Source organism: Mastigoproctus giganteus, chromosome 4 (genome assembly GCF_048544385.1).
Source record: "Mastigoproctus giganteus isolate SK-2022 chromosome 4, ASM4854438v1, whole genome shotgun sequence".
Classification (NCBI taxonomy): domain Eukaryota; kingdom Metazoa; phylum Arthropoda; class Arachnida; order Uropygi; family Thelyphonidae; genus Mastigoproctus; species Mastigoproctus giganteus.
In genome coordinates, this window is record NC_143578.1 from 34,847,455 (window position 1) to 34,874,809 (window position 27,355).

At 36.8% G+C, this 27,355-nt stretch overlaps 1 protein-coding gene across 6 annotated transcripts in view; it reads left to right on the forward strand.

Moving 5' to 3' along the window:
* Positions 1-27,355, forward strand: part of LOC150086618 (uncharacterized) — a 344,793-nt gene that overhangs the window by 184,500 nt on the left and 132,938 nt on the right. For all 6 annotated transcript variants that reach the window (XR_016546895.1, XM_090372632.1, XM_090372628.1 and 3 more), the window contains 3 exons: positions 15,259-15,450; positions 20,538-20,642; positions 22,678-22,720. Coding sequence is in view for 5 of the 6 variants with exons in the window: in XM_090372632.1 (XP_090228758.1) it covers positions 15,262-15,450; positions 20,538-20,642; positions 22,678-22,720 (337 nt within the window). In the remaining variant the exon portion in view is untranslated. The remainder of the gene's footprint in view (positions 1-15,258; positions 15,451-20,537; positions 20,643-22,677; positions 22,721-27,355) is intronic.

Genomic DNA, 27,355 nt, shown 5'->3' on the forward strand with positions numbered 1-27,355 from the left:
ATTCATACAACGTGTCCCCCCTACCCTTTCTTTACTATGGAATACACCATGAATAGTCAAATTAATAGAAGAACGTTATCTGCGAAAAGATCTAAACCTCCCCATTACTTCCTCATTCATTTCACAAATATACGTGGCCTCAGTTCCAATCTCAATGATGTCCATTTCTATTTACAGTCTGCCAAACCCCGCGTACTTTTTCTGTCAGAATCTCAGTTATCGGTTAATCAGCCGATAATTGGGATTACTTTTCTTCTAAACAGCTACTCACACTGTACAAATCTCAAATCCGCCTACCGTGGCGTATTATTTCCATATCTGGGGCGGTGCCCCTTAAACTCTCTCAGGCCTCCTAGACTCCATGCAAAAGAGAGCAGTTAGGTTGATTAATGACCCATCTCTTACAAATTTTATCCACTCCCTGTCTCATAGACGGTCTGTTTCTGCTGTATGCCTTTTCTATAGATACTTCCATGGACACTGCTCTTCTGAATTGCCTTCTATAATTCCCACTCTCTCTTCCAAACCAGTCCAAACTTGTGCCGCAACCAGTCAACATCCACGCACTGTGCAACTTCAAACTCTTTCTTCAGCTTTTCTAGAGAATCAACTTTTCTTCTTCTTCTTCATCATTTATTCCTTCAACTTCCGTTTTCTTGAACAACCTTCCTTTTTATACATTTCCTGAAAATCACGGTGTACAGTAATTGAAGCCTAATTTAAACCAGTATCTTCTTTCATCTTCTCAACCTTCAACCCACGCACGGTACTAGGTTCTAATACCTTTTGTGTTTTGGGGTTTTTATTAAAAAAAATAATCTACGATACGCCGAACTTTTAATTTTGTGTTACTGCTGGAAATAGAACATGTGCAGATTTTATTGTGGATAACTTTATAGGTTTTTGTTTTTTAGATGTATGTATGTATATATATATATATATATATATATATATATATAATACCTTTTGTATATAATATATATATATATATATATATATATATATATATATATAATGCAGTTTTACAGGAATTTGCATTGTTCACACAAACCTTTGGAAACAAGTTTTATTACCTATGCTCTGCTCACCTGAATAGACTTAAATATGTTCCGGTGAATTTAAAAATCATCATATTGTTATTAAATCCGATTCCATATGCATCTTGTCAGAGAATTTTTTTTTTTTTTACATTTTACGACTTTATACATTACATTATAGAAAAATTTATAATTACAGATTCGTACACGTAGCAGCTCAGTGGTTCCCAATCTTTTGTCACTCAAGTCACACTTTAAGTGAAAATACGAATATTAGCGGCACACCGAAATAGTGATTGCCATTGAACTCAATGGAATTTTTCCTCTCAGGGTAGACCAATGTGCCGAGGCACAACTCTTGGGAATCACTTCTTGACAATGAAAAGAATCTCTTAAGCTGAGTAAGAGATTCTTTTCATTTTAAGATTTACTGCTCACATAAAGCTAAGCATTCTCCAGAATCTTACTACTGCTTGATTCGTTGTTTTGTGTTTAATTACTCCCTTAATTTCTATGCATACGTTTGGGCTAATAAAATTGTTCCAGCTTGTAGGAGTTCGTGTTTATACCTAAATAACATTCTTTGTTAAATTCGCCTTTCTTTAACAGAGAGAGTATAAATGGACAGGTTAAGATTATTTGGTTTCTGCTAAGCATCGTTACCCCATACTCGTAAATTATAAATAAATGGAAAATTCGGTTCCATTGCCCGAAAAAAGGAAAACGAGTTTGATTTGATTATCCATTGAAATGGCTCGATGAGTGGTAAGCACACAGTGTATTATTTTTTACCTGCATTTTATATATTTTCTTTATATTTTATTATTCGTTTTGATTTATTTATTAATATTTTTATTTATTATTATTGTGTTTATTTATTTATTATTTTTATATTCAAAAAGCTAAAAATATCCCTGGCGTCATAAAAGCTCCTCTGCAATATTGCCTGTATAAAAATGTAATAAAACAGATTCAATAAACATTTTATTACATTGAAAATGGAATGAGCTTTCATAATAGATTTTTCTATTTTTGGTAACTTGCTTCCAAAATAAGTTTTTCCAGTAATCCATGAGCATCTCGGATTTTCTCTCATAAGTTAATCTGTACAATGTTTATATATATTTTTTTAAAAATTATATCCCCCTTTGGTTATATTGCAGTATTACTCCATTTCGTTATACTGTACTCCTGTCCATATGCTCCTAGCTTTACGATAATCTCCACCTTCTCAGTTACCTGCGAGCGCATGGACATTACAGACAGAATTGATCCAATTGTCGATCAATATCGCAGAAGACTGCTACTAGAGGTAGCTGGATTGCTTAAGGACCCTAGAGTCTACAGTTTGCACCAAACAGTAGACATATTTTTGTTAATTTAAGGCAATAATATAACGATATATACTCATATTTCTCCTGGGAGAGATTGCAGTTCCTAAAACTTCGGACTGTATCCCTTTTATGGTGGGGTAGATGGGTCAGAAACTGCTTATTATGAATTTGATTTCTACTGTATGGCTATCGATATGCGTATATACTTTTTTCCAAAGTCATGCATAATTGCACTGTCTTAGCAGATCGTGAATAAATTTAAGTGTTTCGTTGTTTACTTTGGCAGATAACGGAAATCGCAAATATTTCTTAAGTTTCTCAGGATTATATTTGACATGGAAGTGTGCGCATTGATAGGGTAAATGTTTACTTGTTTCTCCAGCATTCGCTGGAGAAAAAAGTAAACTATATATATAGTTCTGTGATTTGATTTTTAGAAAGAAACTTTTAATTTCTCCAGCGGGTTAACAAAATGTTCTCGCTGGTTACAGGTTGGGGGAACACTGTTTTAGATCATGTCACGATTCTTCCGTTTGTTGTTCTGAAGATCGGTTTGTACGTTTTGTGGTAAAAAAGTTCTGTAGGATGACAGACTAAGGATTCATGAGTTGTACTGGTGTGAACTGGGGTGTCTAAGAGAAAATAAATTATACTAAGACAATTCCTAAATATTTTAATATGGTCACCATTGCACAAAATCACTATCTCGTGACTAGAAAGTCATAATTATGAATATTCTTAAGATTTATGATTAATTAATATTTTATAAAATTTAATTTACCGTTTAAGTACTACTGTGGAACTGTAAAAAAGTCGGTAATGCTTGAATTAGAGAGCAAACTTTGAGAGACCCCTGTGCACGTCAAGGTTTTTAATTCGGTCAGTTCTCGATCTGAATTATTGGAATATTTGTTTGTTGTCACTTATAATGGGTATAGAGGTATATCTAAGGCTAGATATACCTCTATACCCACCCATTATAACGCGCCTAAGAACATTCGAAAACAGACAAACATTAGACATTTCATGAATCATCTGTGTTACTTGATTTGAGTGTTTGTTAGTATGTTAACGTTATTGTGCCGTAAGTCATCCAGGAAGCGGGATCCGATCCACACAAAAAAAAAAAAAAAAAAAAAAAAAACCACCCCTGTTCCTTCAATATTGGGCTATCTGTGCAATACAGACATTCTTACCTTCCTTCTCCTCTGCTATCTTCGCCTCTTTTGTTTTACTACTTTTACCTTCCCTTACCTTGTTTTATTTCCCGTCTCTACGCCATTTGCCTGTTACTCTTAATATTTTTGACTTACAAAATTTTCATTCGAAATTTATTGTCACCTTTCTCACTATTTCTTATTTTTGGCATGCAGATTACTTTTTCACCAATATTTTCCCTTTTATCCTTTTTGACCTACAAAACTACATTATTGTACTACATTTTTAATTACTTTTTTAACTACATTAATTTAATTTCGAACACTGCGTTGGGGCTACCTTGCTTATGTTTATGGATGGAGGACCTATCATTTTTGCCCTCCTTTTTAATATATATATCTCCTTAAAGCTTCCCTTTAATTTTTTTTATCTTCCATAACCATAAGTATGTATAGACACGCAGTAATTCGGTACATAATCATGTGTAGTCCCCTGAAAAATACCTGATTTACGTACCAATCCTCTATAGTTTGCATCAAACTTTTTCTTTCCCTTAGTTTTTTATTTCATTATATTATTTTCGCACCTTCAATTTGATGCTCGCTATTTCTCTTTGCAAATTATTAATCATTATTTTTTATTTTTCCCTTATAGCTTCTCTCCTTTTAATTGGCTCTTTGATTCAACCTTTAATTTCACATAATTAAACATAGCTTTTAGGTTCTTCACATTCTTTTCCTTTTTCGCCTTATCCTTTTCTTTTTCGAACTTTCCACCCTTTTATTACTTCTGGCTTGAGTTCTTTACTATTCCATCTTTAGACTGAATGCATTTTTCTATCATATTACAATGAATTCAAACTTAATTACTGTATATACTTTTGTAACCTTTGATGCAGCCTTGCGAACTTAGGTATAACCTTTTTGCTTTTAAAGCATATTCTGCAAATCCTTTTATATCTGTTACTGTTGTTTTCCATTCGAGGCTGTATACATATCAGGCTGCGTTGTCTAGAATGTTGGTACCGGTCGCGAGACATAAACTATCGTATTACTGGTATCAATTTTGGTGGACGTGACTTACGACTCCTGTACAGACATTCACCCCATCTTTTCGGAATGAAATCGGCATCCCATCGATCCTCATGCGGTAACTCTACGAAAATAGGCACGGCGGAAACTTATGGTCATTTCGCCATTGCATTGGGTACATTAGGGTAGATAGCCTCGGGGTTCTCATTTAAAAGCTTTTTTCTGGATGTATTTTATTTTTATACGCAGTCCCGTTAACACGCTGTATACCGTGAAGCCTAAGACCACGTCTGGATTTCTTTTCATGTTTTAGTGATATGGCTGACTCCTTTCGACTGATTCTTTAAATTATACTAGCTAGATAAATTCGTCATTTGTGATATCGTTCCACCGAAATATGTTCATCGTATGTTCCACTCAAGTAGAGCAGCCGATATGGCGCTTATTTATAAAAGGGACATATTATTGTGAAGTAAACATGGTTATTTACTCGTCAGGTGCGCATTATACCTTCATGGGGCACAAGGCAAAATGGAATTTGGGACCCCATCTAAAGAAAAAACTAATAAAGAAGATTTTCAATTTCATTGTATTGTGACAACAAAACAAACAAATAATATGACATAATAACTAAATATAAAATTTCATCAAAATCCGTCAAACCATTTTTGGAAAAAAAACAAAAAAAAAAAACGTAATTTTCAAATTAATCTTCAAGTAAAGTTTTGACCTTGGCTGGTAGAATAGAAAGTTAAGTTTCCCATAAAAATCACTTAAAAATAATGGTAAACAACAGCAATGAGTTTTTGAATGGTTATTTTGGGGCCCTAGGCAGATGTCTTTTTTGCTTATAGGATAATGTGCCACTGTTACTCGTGGATATGCTTGTGTTAAATACGTTTTATAAAAATATATGGTGGTTATAATTAAACTGTGTCACTTTTGAAAGCCTGTGGATGGAAAACGGCTAATCTTACAGAGCCGAAATTTAGAATGGACAGTAGTTAGGTAATGCAAAATGTTCGGAAAGGAATGTCTTCTAAAAAATAGTTCGGAAATTAAAAAAAAAAAAAGCTATTTTCAGCTGTTAACTTTATAACAATTAATTTGGCCATAATGACAATCCACTAGGAGCCCTTGTCTAAATTCAGAATAAGGTGCCCACTCCAGACTCATAATTTTTTAATTGTGAGGATTTGGCTAGGGAAAAAAGGTTGGGTTAATTTGCGCCACTAATCCGGGATGGATTCAAACAGGCTAGTGAAAAAAAGGTTATTTTATGTTATGCTGGTGTGCACACCCTGTTTTGAAGTTTTACCAAACACTCTTCTGGATTCTCAGCTGTTGCCATAGCAAACTTTTTCTTTGGGTTATAAAATGGCATACATTTTTGTAAGATAAGTTAAAAATAAATTTTTAATTTATTTTTATGTTTTTAATTTCTGTTTTAAATAAATGATGAAATTCAATCAATTATGGATGGAAATTGAAGATTTTCATTGAAGATTCTACAACTGAAGATTTTTGCATATGCACTTTCATTTTGAGATTTAGCAGCTTGGAAAGCTTGGCTCCATATGACCGTTATCTTTGGTTAACCTTTAGCAAAGTAATTTCAAATACGAAATTACTATTCGAAAATAATTTCAAATATGAAATCATAATTAAAAGTAATGACCTCTGTGAAAGTGTGACAGATTTTAACTAATTTATAATCAAGGCCATTCCACAGTGTATTGCTGCTGTGTTGCAAACTTTTTTTTTCTTGACACTTTAATAAAAAGAAAAGTTATATAATTTTTAAAACTTATTTTCATTTACAGTTAGCAGTTATGTGGATAACATATGAATTTTATGTTCTAATTATTATATTTTAAACAGATGGCATAAGGCAATTTGCTTGCGCTCCTCTGTTGTTCGTTTCAGTAGAGAGCGGACTAGCATTAGCAACAGGGGGGGGCCTGTTCGAACTGAAACTGAACAATAGGAGTGCTAGTTTGAAGCAGTTTTGTTTACGGTAAGTAGAGCAGTGGTGGCACTGTGGAAAAAAGGGACAAAGGAACGCCCCCCCCCCCAAGAAACAGTTTGGACTCCAAAGAGGAAAGACCCGAGATCATAGAGCAAGCCGAGATTGGGTATCATAGCGCTGTATAAACAGGCCGACACCGAAGTGCGCTCTTATAAATTTCAAGGGCGGTCACTTAAAAAGGGCGTGATGAAAAGGGGTAAGTGGACAATAATGGTCAGAAGAAAGTTGTAGAAATTTCTTAGCGTCCGGATGTCCCCACTACGAAAAAGGGAGTGCGACCTATCCGAACGTGGGCCGAGACAACAGTAAAGGAAATGAGTGAATAAGAATAAAGATGAAGAAAGAGAAATAGAAGATGATTGGTCAAGAAAAGGGGGAGAGAGATGGACAAAAAGGTGATGGGGGGTGAAAGGGAGGAGTCCAAGACAGAGAAGCGGGAGAAGAAGTCAGGGAGAATCGCTGGAGAGCAAGAGAGAAATTTTTTTGGGAGTGAGAATTGTTAAACGGTGAGTTTTAGAAATGGCACAGTTCAGTGGGTATTGGTTATAGAAAAGGGAGAAAATGATTGAGAATAAAATTGGATCGAGCTTCAAATGGATGGCCTGGAGAAAAAGTCCTTGTGTGTCGAGAGAACCGACAGAGAGCAGTATAAAGATGTGCGCCTAGTGGATCAGCAAAGGCCAAGCCCAGAGAGACAACCATTGGAAAAGACCTGAAGCGGGAAACACCCATCCAGGTAGAGAGAGAAGAAAGTACAAGTAAGTTTGGAAAATTTTGCTAATGAAAAAACTGTATTATAAAGAAAATATAAACGGGGGAGAAATGAATAGGACAGTTAGAGGAGATTTATGATGAACTGAATATTGTATTGTAAAAGATAGAAAAGGGGGAACAATAGAATATAGATAAAGACAGAGAGAGTGAGTGTGTTACCTATCTGTGTTAGAAGTATGTGTAAAATAAAGGAATGTGTTACTGTTGTTAACGAAATAGCCTGTACTCTAGAGAAATATCCTCAAGTTGTGTATAGCCCACCGAAGGCTCAGAAGGATATGCCCAATTAGATGTTCATGTGCATAGAGGGAGAGAGGAAGAATAATGTTTGTTTGTTTGTTTGTTGTTATTTGGTTTCTAGGAGCATTAGCAACTAAGGCCATATTGCTCTGGGATATGCGGAGGTCATTCCCTGACCTTTCTGCATCCTCCGTATTTGGTGGTGATGGGCTAAGAATAATGTAATTACCTATATATATATATATATATATATATATCATTGCATATGTTTAGTTAGTACTTTGTATTGTTTAAAAGTTGTAGATGGTTATGAATTCACTGAAAGAAAGGAAAGGTGAGAACATTATATTATGTATAGTAAAAAAGAGAGCTATGAGAAATTTTGATATCTTGAATTATTTAGTGTGTGTATTTTGATTATGTACTAGAACGGTCAAATAAACTTTGTTATTTTGGTGACATATGTCTTATCTTTGGGGAGAAACAGGAACAGGACCAGGGTATGTCTGCCAGGGGCAAAGGTTGATGACGTTGTAGAGCGAATATCATCTTTTAAGGGCACAAAAGGTGATATAGTTGTACACGTTGGCACTAATAATATTAAGAGTAGGAGACCGGCAGAATTACTTAACAAGTACAGGTCACTGTTGAACAAAAGCCGAGAATTAGGGTTGAATTTGAAAGTGTCTGCAATTCTGCCCAGACACGATAGGAGGGAGTATATGATGAGAGCCTTGTCGATCAATTCGGCCCTGGAAAGATTGTGCAAGGCTCAAGGGGTAGAATTTTTTTCAGCCTGGACTGTACTTGTTAACAGGAGAGATTGCTTCTACAGGGATGGGATACTCTTAAATAGAAAGGGTGCAAGAATATTTGCTGATGGTATCGAGGCAGTGTTAGGTGGGTCGGTAAACTGCTAGCTTGGGGGGAGACAAAGACCAATAGATTGACAGAAGCCACTGGCAGAGGTGAAAGAGATTCTTGCACTGCTTCTATTAGAATGAGCAGAAGCCTGAAAAACAAGATGCATGGTATTTCAGAGACTGCTGGGAGCCATTGCGGTACAAGTAAACACATGGGTTGTGTTAGGGTAGCTAAGAATAGAAACAGGTGCAGGTATACTTGCGTGTACACCAATGCTAGGAGTTTAGTAAATAAATTTGATGAATTTGAGGTATTGCTCAAAACATCGAAGGCAGATATTGTTGGGATATCAGAGACGTGGTGTCACACAGATATAAGGGATGCAGAACTGCAATTTGGGGAGTACAATGTCTACAGAAAGGATAGACAGGATAGGAAGGGGGGATGGGTTATGCTATTAGTTAAGAAACACATAAAAACCAAGGAAGTGAAGCCAGTCGACATCGCTGGACAGTGCAGTGTGGAGTCAGTTTGGTGTGACATAAACATTGGGAGATCAAAATTGAGAGTAGGAGTGTGCTATAGGCCTAATGACTCTGATGAGTATAATAAGGAACTGTACAGGGAAATAGAGTGGGCCAGTAAATCAGAGTGTCTTATAATGGGAGATTTTAATTTCCCAGATATTGACTGGAATTTGGGGGCTGGTTACTCACACACTAGCAGGGCTTTTGTGGATTTATTGGATGATTGTTTTCTACATCAGCATGTTCGGGAGGCAACTAGAGGGAGTAATACTCTTGATTTGATTATCAGCAGTGATTCTTCATGCATTAAGAATCTGCAGATAAATGAACCACTAGGTGGCAGTGATCACAGTGTGCTGAAGTGGGATTTACTCAAAGAGGTAACTACCATTAGGGGTAAAGGGAAGGGTTATTGCTTCCATAAAGTCGACTACGATGGACTGAGACAGTATTTAAATTTTATACAGTGGGACCAACTGATGATGTTACCAACAGCAAATTCAAAATGGGAAGTATTCAAAGAACTTATCTTGGAAGCTACTAGGCTTTACATACCAACTAAGAAATATTGTTCAAGGTTTAGGCCAAAATGGATGTCAGATGAACTAATGAGGCATATGGCAGAGAAGAAAAATGCATGGGATACATACAAATTAACACATGACACAGAAGCCTATGATAGATACAAGTTGATATGCAACCAAGTTACAAAGGAGGTTAGGCAGGCGAAGGCAGATTACGAGAAATCCTTGGCAAGGGATGCAAAGAAAAACAGCAAAGAGTTCTTTACTTAAGTAAACTCTAGAAGGAAGGGGATGAATCAGATTGGTCCACTTGATATTGATGGGTCAACTGTTGATGATCCTGCTCAGGTAGCTAACAAACTAAATGAATATTTTGCATCGACATTCACACATGAGGAGTTATTCAGCGAGGGGAATGCCAGAGGTGTATTCAACTCTAGCAGTAAGCTACAGAATCTTGAAATAACTGGGAGTAAAGTGGAGGAGAAACTGTTGAAGATAAACACAAGAAAGGCACCCGGGGTGGATGGGATCTATCCAGTTATATTAAAGGAGGCAGCAAAGGAAGTAAGGAAACCCTTAGCCATAATTATGAGAGCTTCCTTGGACTCAGGGGAGGTACCCATAGACTGGAAATGTGCAAATGTGGAAATGTGCAAACCCCAATTCACAAAGGAGGATCAAAGGCTGACACAAGTAATTATAGACCTGTGAGCTTAACTTCTGTTCCAGGAAAATTAATGGAGGCACTGGTTAAAGAAGCACTGCAGGATCATTTAGACAAGACTTCAGTTATAGCTCAGACACAGCATGGTTTTGTTAAGGGGAAGTCTTGCCTGACCAACTTGATTGGATACTATGATGCAGTCACAAAAGAACTGGATGCAGGGAATAACTTTGATATTATATACTTGGATCTTAGAAAGGCTTTTGATACTGTTGCACATGGAAGACTGCTACACAAATTGGAGCAGTGTGACATTGGAGGCAAATTGCTGCTATGGATAAAGGGGTGGTTGAGGGGGAGAAGACAGAGAGTGGTAATCAATGGACACTGCTCATCGTGGACTGATGTTATTAGTGGAGTCCCTCAGGGCTCAGTGTTGGGTCCATTATTGTTTTCTGTATTTATAAATGATATTGATGATGGTATATCGGGCTTAATGTCCAAGTTTGCAGACGATACAAAGGTTGGCAGGGTTGTCAAGGACACTACTGACACTATGCTGCTGCAACAGGATCTGGAAAGGTTGAGCAGATGGGCTGAGAGGTGGCAAATGAAGTTTAACATTGACAAATGTAAAGTACTACACATGGGAAACAGCAACCCCAGAGCAACATATCAACTCTGTGGTACTACACTGACAGTGGTAGAGAATGAAAGGGACTTGGGGGTGGTTGTGCAGGCAGATATGAAGTTCTCTGAGCAGTGCAAACGGGCTGCAAGAGTAGCTCATGGAGTATTGTCAATGATATACAGGAATTTTTCCAGCAGGGATAAGGAGGTGATTATTCCATTGTATAAGGCGATGGTCAGGCCACACCTAGAGTACTGTATACAGGTCTGGAGGCCTCATTTCAAGAAGGATGTAGAGCTGCTGGAACGAGTACAGAGAAGGGCAACAAGATTAGTGAATGGAACAAAGGGGTGCTCTTACGAAGAAAGGCTTAAGTTTTGCAAATTACAGTGTCTGGAGACTAGGCACCAGCGAGGTGATCTGATAGAGGTGTATAAAGCCTTGAATGGTTTAAGCATGCTCAATGCTGATGGGATTCTTCCTCTAGCTCAGAAAAATCACCTGAGAGGGCATAAATTCAAATTGAGGAAAGACAGATGTAGGATAGACGTGCGGAAATTTGCCTTTAGCCAGCGGGTGGTTGGTTGGTGGAACAGACTTCCATCCCTTGTGGTGGAGGTTGATAGCCTAAATAAGTTTAAGGCTCAGCTGGACAGGTATTTTGAACGAACAGAGGGGTGAAGTGGAAGTGGGTTTTTTTTTTTTTTTTTTTTGGCTGATGCTGCATAAGCTTGCTTTCTTGCATCAAATGCCTCTACTAATGCTAATGCTAAACACCACAGCTCTATAGCAAGTATCTGGAATTATCCAGGCAGGGGAAATTTATCCCCAGGGGCTCACATCTGGTGAATATGGGCTTGGCACACCCAGGGTCCTGAGCTGGATATTATCATTCTTCTCTTTCTTGGCGATTTCCTTCTACTTTTGTCTCTCTTTCTCTCTCTCTCTCAGGGTAACTCAGGAATTTTGTTTTTGACTAGTGCAGCATAAGCCTCAGGCTTCCTTGCACCATATAGCTAATAATAATAATTATATAAAAAAAATAAAATCCTCATTACATGGAATCTTCTGACGTAAAAAAAAGGGCTAAATGGAATTAATTTATTGAGCAGCAGATAGCTTGTGGACCTTGGAAGGGAAGTGAGGACCCCTGTTCCAGAATTTAAATTTAAAGCAACAGCCTATTGAGGTTCCAAGGTAGATAGAAATTAAAATTGTACACAAAGTTCCCACAATTGGCTTCTAGATCCCACAGTATGACATAATATGCATTGTTTTTTGTATAAAGTAAAACTAAAGTTGTCTCAAAACAAAAATGCAGTTTTGTAGTTAACGTTGTTTGACACTAAAGCATCAGCCAAAAAAAAAAAAACACAGCTCACCCATCCATACCTCCAAGAATTTGTCTAGTTCTCCCTTAAATTTATTCAACCCATCCACTTCCTCAACTTGAATTTATGTCCACTCATGTGTGTAGCCTCAGCAAGTGAAAGAATACCATTTACATTCAGCTTACTCAATCCATTCAAGGTTTTAAACACCTCAGTCAGATAACCCCGCAGATGCCTGGTCTGGAGACACTGCAATTTGCAGAACTGAAGCCTTTCTAGATAAGAGTATCCTTTTGTTCCATTCACCAATCTGGTTCTTCTCTGCACCCATCCTTCCTAAAGTGAGGCCACTAGACCTGTATACAGAACTCAAGATGTGGCCTAACTATGGGTTTATACAAAGGGATAATCACCTCCTTATCCCTGGCAGCATGTCTGCATGGTCAGAGAATTTCATGTCTGACTGCACAATAATCCCCCACACAACATTCTGTCATCTGCAAATGTCTACATTTGCAGATGACAGAAGGTTGTGTGGGGGATTATTCTTCTGTTCCGGGTAAAATAATGGAGTCACTGGTTAAAGATGCATTGCAGGATCATCTGGACAAGACTGCAGCAATAATTCAGACAGAATGGGTTTGTTAAGGGAAAGTCTTGTCTGACAAATTTGATTAGGTATTATGATGTGGTTACAAAGGAACTGGATGCAAAAAATAATTTTGATATCATATATTTGGATTTCAGGATTTCACTGTTGCGCATAGAAGACTACTGTACACATTGGATCAGAATGGTATTAAGGGTAAGTTGCTACAGTGGATAAAAGGATGGTTAAGTGGGAGAAGACAGAGGGTGGTAATCAATGTGTGCTGCTCTTTATGGACTAATGTTATTAGTGGAGTCCTACAGGGTTCGGTGTTGGGTCCACTGTTGTTTTGTATATTTATCAATGATATTGATGAAGGTATATCAGGCTTAGTGTCAAAGTTTGGAGATGATACAAAGGTTGGCAGGGTTGTTAATGACAGTAATGGCAGTGTTCTACTGCAACAGGATCTAGAAAATTTGGGCAGATGGGCTGAGAAGTCGCAACACAAATTTAATATTGACAAATACAAAGTACTGCATATAGGTAGAAGTAACCCCAGAGAAATGTACCAACTGTGTGGTACTACACTTAAGGTGGTAGAAAATGAAAAAGACCTGGGAGTAATTGTGCAGTCAGATATGAAGTTTTCTGAGCAATGCAGACAGGCTACCAGGGCAGGTCATGGGGTTTTATCAATGATAAACAGGAATTTTGCTAGCAGGGAAAAGGAGGTGATTGTCCCTCTGTATAAGGCAATGGTCAGGCCACGCTTTGAGTACTGCATACAGGTCAGGAGGCATCATTTTAGGAAGGATGTAGATTTGCTTGTGCGTGTACAGAGAAGGGCAACAAGATTGGTGAGGGGAATGAAGGGATCGTCTTACAAAGAGAGGCTTAATTTCTGTAAATTTTAGCGGCTGGAGACTAGGCACCTGCAAGGTGATCTGATTGAGGTGTATAAAGCATGAATGTGGTTGAGCATGCAGAATTCTAATGGGATTCTTCCACCTCAGTTTATGAACCTAAGGGGGCATAAATTCAAATTGAGGAAAGACAGATGTAGAATAGATGTGCAGAAATTTGCCTTTAGCGAGCAGGTGGTTAAATGTTGGAACAAACTTCTATCTGTCGTTATGAAAGTTGATAGGTTAAATAAATTTAAGGAGGAACTGGACAAACATTTAGAAGGAATTGTTTTGTAAAAAAATTTTTTTTTTGGCTGATTCTGCATAAGCTCATACACTTGCTTTCTTGCATCACATGCCACTACTACCACTACTACAACATTAATCCTAATATACCCTCATCAATATCATTGATAAATATTGAAAAAAACAATGGAATATCATTGATAAATATTGAAAAAAACAATGGAATATCATTGATAAATATTGAAAAAAACAATGGAATATCATTGATAAATATTGAAAAAAAACAATGGACCCTAGCATTGAACCCTGGGGAACTTCACTAATTACATTAGTCCACAAAGTGCAGTGCCCATTGATAACTATTCTCCATCTTCTTCCACTTAACCATCCCTTTATCCATAACAATAACTTGCCCTTAATGCCACATTGCTCTAGTTTGTATAGCATTCTTTTATATGCAACAGTATCAAAAGCCTTCCTGGGTTGACATGGTCCTGTTTATAATTATTGCATATCAACAGGTATGCCTATTGTTAACAAATTGCTATTATATTGGCTGCCACAATAGTGATCTTGTGAACTCCTCTTGCTCTGGATGACTCTCCTTGAATTTTTCTGTTGGGAACTTTCCCGTAAAGATTTTCTTTTTTTGTTTTTAAACTGATGCATTGAAATGTCAAAGGCAGTTTCACTAGTTTTTCTGTTTATAATTATACATAATTTTTATAATTATAATTATACATTATTATAAGATGGAGAAAATGATATGCCATAATAGATGTTATTAAAGAATGATGTTTATTCAGAAAAGTGAAGTGAAGAATGATCCTAAGTTATTCAGAAAAGTTAATTTTCTGTTTAAGATTATTGTGTTTTACTTGTTGTACTTACCCATAATTTGAAACAAAATTTGATGAGATTTCACTGCTCAGTAAAATCACTTATTTTAAAATGTGATGAAAGAAATGCATATAATATGTTTATTGTATGCTAATTCAGATTGATCAGATAACCCAGTAATTCATGCATTGCTATGTGTAGATGAATTGACAAACATGTGACAAGTTGTAACATTCTGTGAAATAACAATTTCAAGATGCAAAGTCAGCCCCATTTTTGATCATACTTATATAGATGCCACAGGCACTGCATCTTTTGGTTATTATTTCAGAAGTTCTGAAACTTATTGACTCTCTCTCTCTCTCTCTCTCTCTCTCTCTCTCTCTCTCTCTCTCTCTCTCTCTCTCTCTCTCTCTCTCTCTCTCTCTCTCTCTCTCTCTCTCTCTCTCATATTTATTTTATTTTATGAGCCTCTGTGTGAGTGTGAAATTGACACCTTTGACACCTGTTATATGTTCTTTATCTTAGTGAATGATGGCAGAGGAGAAGGGGGAGACGGAGGAACAGAAGCCTCCAGCAGAGAAATCTACACCTGATCATGATACAGCATCATCTACAAGTTCACCTAAACAAGGTAGAAGGTCAGCAGCAGGAAGAGGAAAGACTGTATTCTGCAGAGTTCGCCTCTTAGATGAAACTGATTTTGAATGCGAGGTTGATGTAAGTTACCTAGTCATACATAATATAGCATTTAACTTAAAAGGTTAATTTTTTGCTAGTGGGCTTGCATAGCAAAACTGATCTGCAAACAGAAGTTATTTGACAGAGCATTGTCATTTTTTTTTTTAGATTATTAAAAATGCAGGCCAACTTATATAATACCATTTTAGAATAATTTGATGCTCTAGCTACAAACTATTTGTAACCCAAATTCCCTGCTATTTAAAAGTGTACTGTTATGTTTATAGTTATTTTTTGTTTGTTTTGTGCTCACTGTGTTTCGTTATTATACAAATATTGTGAATTACCATATTTTTGGGACCATAAGATTCACTTTTTTCATGAAAAACATTGCATAAAATTACATGCATCTCATGGTCATGGGTATATGGGTGTATTCAGCAATGTTTCTACACTGGTGTGCAAAACTTAAGGACCAGTCAGGTTTTCACCTGTAGCTTCTCATAGGAGTGGCCTGGATATGGGAAAAGCATACCAAAGGAACCTTGTGAGGTACAGAAATGATGAAGGAAACAACACCGACACAACAATGGCAACATAGCACTGGCTGCCATGATACAGATGCATCACTGCCAAAGATGGAACAAAGGGAAGAGGTGGTCCTCAGTAGGAGATATGGCCACCCCTAATGTCGATGCAGGCTTTGCACCGCCTATCCATACTTAGAACAATGTTGTTGATAAGTTCTTGTGGTAACATCGTCCATTCCTCTGTCAGCGCCATTTTCAGCTGGTGAATATGTTCTGGTGGGTGTGGACATGCCTCTAGGCATCTCCCCAGAGCGTCCCATATGTGTTCGATGGGATTTAGATCATTGGAACGGGCAGGCCAATCTATACGAACAATGTCCTTACTTTCCAAAAACATATCAACAGCTGCAGTGCGATGGGGTGTGGCGTTATCATCCATAAACATGAACTAGAGGCCAATGGCACTTCGGAACAGATGCACACGGGGGAGGATTACCACAGTACAGTAGCGTGCACCGGTTACAGTACCGCCTTCCAATATCTGGAGTTGTGTATGTCCATCCAAGATAATGTCTCCCAAACGATAAGAACACCTGGACCGCCATATCGATCCCTTTCAGTGATGTTTGGGAGTGATATCGTGTGGCAACCTCTCGCCAGACTAGCTGACATCCAGAATCGCTGCTGAGACGGAATCTACTCTCATCAGTAAAGAGTACCTTACCCCACTGTGCTGCTGTCCAGTCCTTGTGTTCGATGCACCACTGTAAACTGTGTCTCCGATGGGCAGGTGTTAAAGGGACACAGTATACTGGTTGTCGAGCAAACAGTCCACCTTTATGGTGTCTCCTGGCCACAGTAAACCGCGATATCCTGCGTTCTGTGCAACTGGTTTGCGGTGGATGCCGCTGTCCGGTGTCGGTCCCTCTTGGCCTGTAGGAGTATATAGTGGTCATAATTGGGTGTTGTTTTTCGTGGATGACCACCACTGGTCCTTCGAACATCTGTACCTGTCGTTCTGAAGGTCCACCACGCACATGAGACGATGCTAAGGGCAGTACCGAACTCTGCAGCCACACTCCTCACACTTCGACCTTCCTCGAGCTTCCCAATTATTTGACCCCGGTAAAGTCATCCAGATGTTGTCTATTGGCCATTTCGTTGTCTGTAGCACTGTATGAAACCAATCGAACGTCTGTAACAATCGTGCTCACTATTTGGTAATTTGCACTTAACTGCTGAACTGCTGCTTTTATCTGTTTATGTGAGCCCTCTCATCACGATTCAAATTTTTGCATGTGCACCAGCTTTCTACTGAATGGCCACAGTTATGCAAATCGCCACAGGCTGTTTCATTTGATTTTGTGGTTGTAACCTTTAGAAATAGTGTTGGCCCTTAAGTTTTGCATACCAGTGTATTTATCACTGTAGCCAGAGAAAGTACAGTCAAAGTGGCCAGGTGGCTTTCAGTGTGTGACCAGTTCAGATCACATGCAATGAAAGCCACAAAAGGACATTTTCTGAATTAAACATGGAGTTAGTTGGGATTCCAGGAAGGCCTTAGCCAACTACAGCCATTGAACCTTGGTATCATCTGGAAAATATGCTATATAAAACAGTACTATACTATAATAGTTGCCTAGCCAATTTTTCAGCCTGATGTTCCTTTTCTTTACCTGACTGTTTGGCATTGAGAGAAGTCAGCGGAGTTTTGGTTTTAGCTGTTTGAGTTTTTCTGTATTAGAATAATGTTATCCTTGAGACAAATAATCTTTGTGGATAAGAATAATCTTATCCACAAAGTGGAGTTCTGCATAATAAAGCTATTGAGAAATGGAATTACTAGTCAGTCTGAAATCTTTTATTCCCTTTCATAAAAATATTAAAGTAGTAAAGGTTATGAAATTATATTTCTGTGATGAATTGTATGCATTTTTGCATTCTTTTGCTTTCTAGAGGGCACTGTTGTTCCAGTGACAAGAGATTACTTTTGGTTTTCAAGGCTAAGGCTTCTGCTCACATTAGAGATGACATTGTTTTCCATGCATTGACCTAATTTCCTCATACCATTTTAATATAAGTAGCATCACCAAAAAGGTGAATTTGTTATTTATTTAAAACTCAAGGTACCACTGTGATGGCATAGCTGGTTCAAGACTTCCTGCTTTCTCAGTCTCTCAGCAGATGAGACCAGGAAGTCTTAACTGATGTCTTACAAAGTGAACAGTCAACACTTTTTTGGTTTTTTATCAACAAACAACTAATTCAGACATATTTCAGTGATTTATTTATTTGTCAAAGATTTGAATAGAATTTTTATTACTGTAAGTTACCCAATCACTGCAAGTATTTCAGTTTGTCTTCTACCTGCTCATATTCCTGCACAAAAGGGGCAACCAAGTCACGCAGTGCATCATATCTTCTCTTTTTCACCTCTAGATGGACCTGCCTGTGCATTAGCCAGTGTCAATCTGTGGGAAGCCAGGTCCCTCTTCAGTCCATCAAACAAAAATCATACGCTGGGATGACTGCAGTGGAATAGGGAATTAAGTGCATTGTGAAATCCCTCACAGCAGTTTGTAGTTTTAGGCAACCATTCAAGAGCTGCATCGTGATGATTCCATATTCATATTGGAAACTGGGGATCTCTACCTGCTGCACCCTCAATTGTCATTCTGTTATGAAAACAGTCTGCATGGGTAGCATAGTGGTATCGTCACCGTCCTCCCCCACACCGGGTGGAAAAGGCCCAGGTTCAAATCCTGTCGCAAGGAACTTTAATGGGTTTTTTTCACTCCATGGCTGAGTTAGCTGGTCTCAGGCGTATATAGCAAGGTTCCCCCCCAGACACAGGGGTTTTTTCATCCAGAAAAACAGGCAAATTGACCAGAGAACACACACAATTTACAGACGTAATACATAAACGGGTATATATAATCATTTACAGGAGACCCTAATATAATAATTTTTTTTGTTATGAAGACAAAAGATGGCAACATAGCACAACAATCAACCGAACATTGTCATGATTCCTGTCCTCAAAAAGCAGAAGGAAAATGAGGCAATACATGAGAGTAGTTAGTTCTACTCCTCGCAGTTTGATGGGGAATGTGTTGTCAGAGTTGATTGACAATGTACTGGCCCATATGCCAAAACAATCATTCCTTGCAAGAAATCTTAATCACAGAAAAGACGGTCATTTGCCTAATCCAACAACAATAAATTTTGAAGTTCCTGAGAAGTACTGTAAACTGATACTTCATGATTCAGGTGTGGATGATCCAGACAGAATTCTGGTTTTAGATGATAAAGAACTCTTGGTTGAATTGAACAAAGATACAATTTATGGAGATGGCACCTTTGATAAAGTTCCAAACATGTTTTTCCAACTGTATACATGGCATGCCAAGGTGGGTAACTCATATCCGCTATGTATTTACATTTTGTTACAGAAAAAGAACTTGGATACTTATAATAGAATATGTGAAATCATGAAGCTGTTGGTTCCAAATCTGGTGCCTCAAAAGGTTTTAGTGGATTTTGAGAAGGCTTGCATGAATGCAGTGAGGATTGCCTTTCCACACACTGAGGTCAAAGAGTGCTATTTCCGTGTCAGAGTCCGATCAGGAAACTCAGCAATGTTAGCTTGAAGACTGAATTTGAAACTGATATAAATATAAAACTCAAGCTGAAGTCTCTTGCTGCATTAACCTTTGTCCCAGTCTATGATGTGAGGAGTGTCTTTGATGAGCTTGTCGCCACATTTACAGATGAAGATAGCTATAATGAGGTGCTCACATACTTCTTATCCACATACTTCAGGTAGAGATACCCCAGTTTCCAATAAGAATATGGAATCATTATGATGCAGCTCTTGAACAGTTGCCTAAAACTACAAACTGCTGTGAGGGATATCACAATGCATTTAATTCCCTATTCCACTGCAGTTATCCCAGCATGTGGTTTTTGTTTGATGGACTGAAGAGGGACCTGGCTTGCCACAGATTGACATTGGCTAATGCACAGGCAGGTTGTCTAGAGGTGAAAAAGAGAAGATATGATGCACTGCATGACTTGGTTGCCCCTTTTGTGCAGGAATATGAGCAGGTAGAAGACAAACAGAAATATTTTCAGAGATTGGCTAACTTACAGTAATGAAAATTCTATTCAAATCCTTGACAGATAAATAAATCACTGAAATAGAAATATGTCTGAATTAGTTGTTTGTTGATAAAAAAACAAAAAGTGTTGACTGTAATTTATTTTTATAAATAAAATAAAAGGCTTTAGTTGAAATAAAACCAGAGCATTTTATTTCCTGTAATTTCCTTTACAAACATTTACATCCAAATATTCTATTTTATATTAAATTACATCGTAAGAAGTAGAATCAAAATATATAAATTCAACATTTTATTATGTTTTGAAATATGAAATTATTATTTTTTTGTAAACTAAAAATAATGACATTGGTTTTACTGCTAAAAAGTAGATTTAAATATTTTTATCTCTTCCTTTTCTTTCTTTTTGAATGTTAATTTAATGTACTTGTTAATTTAAAAGCACATTTTATATTGAGTTAATTTTATTTAACAGCGAAAATCACGAGGAGTTGAACTTTTTGAGAAGGTTGCTGATAGCCTCAATCTCCTCGAGAAAGATTACTTTGGTCTTACATTCCGTGACCACGAAGATGCTAGGGTGAGTTTAATCTTCTAGAATGTCAGAAATCTATTATCAGTTTTTTATTATATTTATTATTATAATATATTATAATAATAATAATAAATAAAGGATTAATATTATAATATATTATTAATATTATAAATTTCAGTTATAATTAATGTATACAAAATGATAATATACATGTAGTAAACCATGCAAATATTATCAGTTTTTTTTAAAGACTATTAATTTATTAGAAACATTATTAAAAATCTTAAGATAGAGACTTTTCTTTTACAAAAATCCATATTTTAACCAGCAGTGCATCTGTTTTAATCCAGGTGGTAATGTTATAATTAATTATTATGAAAATTATTTGTCACTGACTTTATTGACTATTCAAATAGAAGACATTTTCACCTGAACTTTGTCAACTTCCTATCCATATTTTTATTCAGTTTAAATTTTTTCAATTTGTTGGCTCCATATTTCTTTTTTTGCTTTGTATTATTATCACAGTAAAATTTAGACAATATTTTGCTATAGAATAGCACCTGCAAAACCTTATATCTTGCTACTTATCGCAGTGTACTGAGAAGTGGCAACTGAAGTTTAACATTGACAAATGCAAAGTACTGCATATGGGTAGATGTAACCCCAAAGAAATATACCAACTACGTGGTACTATACTCAGGGTGGTAGAGAATGAAAAGAACCTGGGGTAATTGTGCAGGCAGATATGAAGTTTTCTGAGTAGTGCAAACAAGCTGCCAGAGCAGGTCATGGGGTCTTGTCAATGATATACAGCAATTTTGCTAGTAGGAAGAAGGAGATGATTATTCCTTTGTATAAGGCAATGGTCAGGCCATGCCTTGAGTACTGTGTACAGGTCTGGAGGCCTCATTTTAGGAAAGATGTAGAGTTGCTAGAATGAGTACAGAGAAGAACAATGGGATTGGTGAAGGGAACGAAAGGGTGCTCTTACCAAGAAAGGCTTAAATTCTGCAAATTGCAGCATCTGGAGACTAGACACCTGCGAGGTGATCTGATTGAGATGTATAAGGACTTGAATGGGTTGAGCAGGCTTAATGCTGATGGGATTCTTTCTCTTGCTCAGATTACAAACCTGAGGGGACAAATTCAAATTGAGGAAGAACAGTTGTGGTTTAGATGTTCAGAAATTTGTCTTTAGCGAGCAGGTGGTTGATTGTTGGAACAAACTTTCATCTGTCGTTGTGGTGGTTAATGGCGTAAATAAATTCGAGGAAGAACTGGACAAACTTTTAGAGTGAATGGTTGTGTGAAATGGGATATTTTTTGACTGATGCTGCTTTCTTACATCATATGCCCCTGCTAATCCTAATTTCCAGATCATAATTTAGCATTGATTTTCTTTTATATTGAAAATAAATTTTCTGTAGCAAATTTATTTATGTATTGTTAATTTTAATAAGAGATTAAACAACATTGAACTCGTGTAAATTTTTAAAGGCAAAAAATGTGTCAAGTTTATTGAAAAAATCTGGTAATAAAAGTTTATAGAGACATCCCAATAACCCAACCATTTAAGAGGCCAATTTTAACACCATTTCAAAGTTCTTGTAGATATCATTCTCACGTTTATATACAGAACCAGTGGCATATCCAGGTATCATCGTAAGAGGGGGCATGGTGTCTAGGCTTTTGAGCTTTTTTTTAGAATGCCTACTGCATTCTTTTTCTTTCATTTCAAATTTTTGGTTGGGGGTAATATGCCCCCTCTGCCCACATCCCTGTACAGAACCACCTGCCCATTATTAGCTTCCACATTGTATCATGGAACGGGCAAACGATGCCAGTTTTGTGATACCATGCCCACATGGCATGCAAAATATTGCAATATTAATACTTTCAATAAACATGATCATTTTTTGCTTCAAAAATTTATATGGAATGTAGTGTTGTTTAATCTCTTGTTACAGTATTACAGTTCTCTCAAGAAATGATATATTATTTTATATCTTAATATTAGATGCTTCTGTCTCTCAGTATGAATGAGAAATTTATTTTAGTTTATTTTTTTATTTTGCAGAATTGGTTAAATATCGACAAAATGATAAACAAGCAAGTAAAAAGTAAGCAAAAAGTAAAAAGTGCCATCTTACTTATAGGATTAATTACTTACAAATTTTTTTGCTTGTTAATTTTCATTTAATTTTTTCAGATGTTTGGATTAGCTATTAATCCATTTAAATCTGTTCATATTAGTTTGCTTAAAAAAAGATAAACCTTTTGAATTTTTCCCTTTAATTCAAACTAAAAATTATTCAAAAAGGTATTTGTTCTCCCACTGTGCTCACATTTCTGTTGATGATCCAATTGAAATCAAACTAATTGCGCGCGCACACACACACACACACACACACACACACACACACACACACACACACACACACACACACACACACACACACACACACACACACACAGTCCCCTCTTTCCCCATCAGGGAGTTCAAGTAACCTGATTGGAGGTTGGCAATATTATCCCCATTTATAAACAAGTTGGCCACCATTTGATATACTGGAATTTATGGTTTGATTGAGTGAAACAAAATAAACAATACTTGATTTACAGTACAAAATTAGTATTGGTAGTATGATGCAAGTAAGCAAGGCGGCCTCCGTAGCCGAGTGGTCAGGAGCGGGAGTGCAGTAGTACACGCTCTTTGAGTAGACCGGGGTTCAACCCCCTGACTACTAAATACGGTCGATCTGCCAACCCGCACTGGACCAGCTTGGCAGATTATGGTCCATTTCCCTCAGCATGAATTGTTGAGGAGGCTCAACACACACACACACACATACACACACACATATATATATGTGTGTGTGTGTGTGTGTGTGTGTGTGTGTGTGTGTGTGTGTGTGTGTTAATATATAGAAGTTCCTGGTACACGAGCAGGTGTAGTCCCCTGATAAAATACCTGTCCATGTATTAATATTTACTTCAGCTGACATCAGATTCTGCTTAGCCAACCGGGGCTAGCCAGGTGGGTAAAGTGCCTGCCTGGCAACCCAAAGGTTGCAGGTTCAAATCCCGCCTTGGGCTTGGATCAGAGTAAAATGCAAAAACTTTGGGGTGCGTTATGGCCGCAGAAGCCGATGCGCCAACAACTAACAAAAAGAAAAAAGATTCTGCATATTTGCCTTACCTGTATTTGACTTTATCTAAATATGTTCCCCCATATCTGATGAAAGCTTTACCACTTTTTTATTTCATTTTATTTTATTTTATCTTATTTTTATTTTACTTGTATTGTATTATACCTTATTATTAATAATTTTACTTTACAGTTCACTCACCTCTGCCTGTCTGCATTGCTCAGAATACTTCATATCTGACTGCACAATTACTCCCAGGTCTTTTTCATTTTCTACCACCTTAAGTGAAGAACCACACAGTTGGTACATTTCTCTGGGGTTACTTCTACCTGTATACGGTACTTTGCATTTGTCAAGGTTAAACTTCAGTTGCCACTTCTTAGCCCATCTGCCCAAATTTTCTAGATCTTGTTGCAGTAGAACACTGCCATTACTGTCATTAACGACCCTGCCAACTTTTGTATCATCTGCAAACTTTGACACTAAACCTGATATACCTTCATCAATATCATTGATAAATATACAAAACAACAGTGGACCCAACACTGAACCCTGTGGGACTCCACTAATAACATTAGTCCACAAAGAGCAGCACCCATTGATTACCACCTTCTGTCTTCTCCTACTCAACCATCCTTTTATCCATTGTAGCAACTTACCCTTAATACCATTCTGCTCCAATTTGTACAATAGTCTTCCATGCGCAACAGTGTCAAAAGCTTTCCTGAAATCCAAATATATGATATCAGAATTATTTTTTGCATCCAGTTCCTTTGTAACCACATCATAGGCACCTGTGCAGTGATCTGATTGAGGTGTATAAGGCCTTGAATGGGTTGAGCATGCTGAATTGTGATGGGATTCTTCCACTTGTTCAGATTACGAACCTAAGGGGGCATAAATTCAAATTAAGAAAAGATAGATGTAGAATAGATGTGCGGAAATTTGCCTTTAACCAGCGGGTGGTTAATTGCTGGAACAAACTTCTATCTGTCGTTGTGGAAGTTGATAGGTTAAATAAATTTAAGGAGGAACTGGACAGGCATTTGGAGGGAATGGTGTGATTTTTTTTTTTTTTGGCTGATGTACGATAGTCTTCCTATTGTACCCTTGCTTTTTTGCATCACATGCCACTACTACTACTATTACTACTACTACCTTCTATTGGCTTTGTAATTCGGCCCATAATTTTCTTAATTCATCATATTTAGGATATTAACATTCTTTCACCTTTTACATATCTACTATACTTCTTTTTCTGCTATCCTTACCCTTCTAGTCACTGGCACTTTGTGTTATTTTCACTTCCATCTTTGCATACTTTATCTAATTATCTATTCATATATACTTATATGCGTATTAATATAGACAAATGTTTATATTCAGTGTTACTGGGTAGGGATGCTGACCTGTCAATTGTAATTACCATGGAAAAAATTGAGAATACCAGCAAGGTAAAAGCAGATAACCTGAAATTAAATTAGATTAACATAAAAATAATAATGATAATAACGATGGTACCTAAAGTAGTGGGTCCTAGGGCTTTAACTACGTCTTCTGAGGATTGGCAGCCAAAACCATCAGAGCCACCAAAAGGAAGGAATAAAATTCAACCATAAATAAAAATAAATATATAAGTATAAAATAGAGTTAAAAAGCTAAAATAATGCCAATTAAATCTAGTTAAAGGAAAAAAGAATGAAAGTTTGAATTCAAAAAGACAAAATACAGTATGAAATTTAAACAAAGTAACTTTAGATATCGGAATAAAGTCAGGCTAATGCCAACTTACTGTTTGCTTAGACCGGAATCAGTGAAGTTAGCTATGTGTGGTGATTTGGGTTTCCAATGTTGCTCTGTAATCACCACATGTAGCTAACTTCACCGATTCCTGTCTAAGCAAACAGTAAGTTGGCATTAGCCCGACTTTATTCTGTTATGTAAAGTTACTTTGTTTAAATTTCATTCTGTATTTTTGTCTTTTTGAATTCAAATCTTCATTCTTTTTTCCTTTAACTAGATTTAATTGGCATTATTTTAGCTTTTTAACTCTATTTTATACATATATATTTATTATTATTTATGGTTGAATTTTATTCCTTCCTTTTGGTGGCTCTGATGGTTTTGGCTGCCGACCCTCAGAAGACATAGTTAAAGCCCTAGGACCCACTACTTTAGGTACCATCGTTATTATCATTATTATTTTTATGTTAATCTAATTTAATTTCAGGTTATCTGCTTTTACCTTGCTGGCATTCTCAATATTTTCCATGGTAATTACAATTGTGACAGGTCAGCACCCCTACCCAATACACTGAGTATAAGCATTTGTCTATATTTCATTATGGTTGCCAGGTATTTCAATTATAACTAGTACTGCCCCAGATCCATAACCCTATTTATTAATTTAATGCTTTTTCTTGCTTGCTTAGTCATTCAGTAATGTGATTAAATCCTATTATTTTTATCAATATTGTGTGTATTAATATATATATATATATATAAAATAAAAAATATATACAAAATATATATATAATTATCCACTTTGTTTGCTCATTCTCTCCATTAATTTGTTGAAAACTTCCCATAAAGTTTGTTCTAGCAATTAATTACCCTTTGGCTGATTGCACATTTGCTCACATCTATTCTGCAGCCATCCTTTTTTCAATTTAAATTTGTTTTTAGTATTAGTAGTGGCAGATAATGCAAGAAAGCATGTTTATATAGCATAAGCAAAAAAAAAAAAAAAAAAAAAAAAGGTAAAAAAAGACAACCACATCACATGTCCAACCTTTCTAATGATTTGTCCAGTCCTTCTTTATTATACAGACTGCCCACTTCCACAACACCAAATGAAAATTTATATTTATATCCCCTTGCGTGCGTGCATGCATGTGTATGTGTGTGTGTTTGTTATCTGAAAGAATGTAAAGATACTATCAGCATTTAGTTTACTTAATATCTTTTAAAGCTTACTTAATATCTTTTTAAAGCTTACTTAATAGTTTACTTAATATCTTTTTGTGCATCAGTTAGACCAACAAACAGATGCTTAGTTTTCAGAAACTGCAATATCCAGAATCCAGTCTTTCTTAGTAATAATATCCTTTTGTGTGCCCAGTAATCTTGTTACTCTTCTCTGCACCTTTTCCAACAGATCTATAAAAAAAAAAACTTGCAACAATTATCAACCCACTGCAGGATGGAAGCCTCCTCAACAATTCATGCCGAGGGAAATGGACCATAATCTGCCACACTGATCCAATGCAGGTTGGCAGATCAACTGTATTTAGCAGTCAGGGGCTTGAACCCCGGTCTTCAGACATATAACAGATCTATATCCTTCCTCAAATGAGGTTGCTTGATCTTTATTAATATTAGTAGTGGCAAATCATGCAAGGAAACACATACATCCTTCGTTCCCATATCACCTATCAATCCCCTGCTGTAGTTTATTTAATTCTTCTTTGAATTTATTCAAATTATCCACCTCTGCAATGCCAGATGGAAGTTTGTTCCAACAGTCGACTACCTGCTGGATGAAGGCAAATTTCCACACATCTATCCTGCAACCATCCTTCCTCAACTAGAATTTATGCTCCCTCA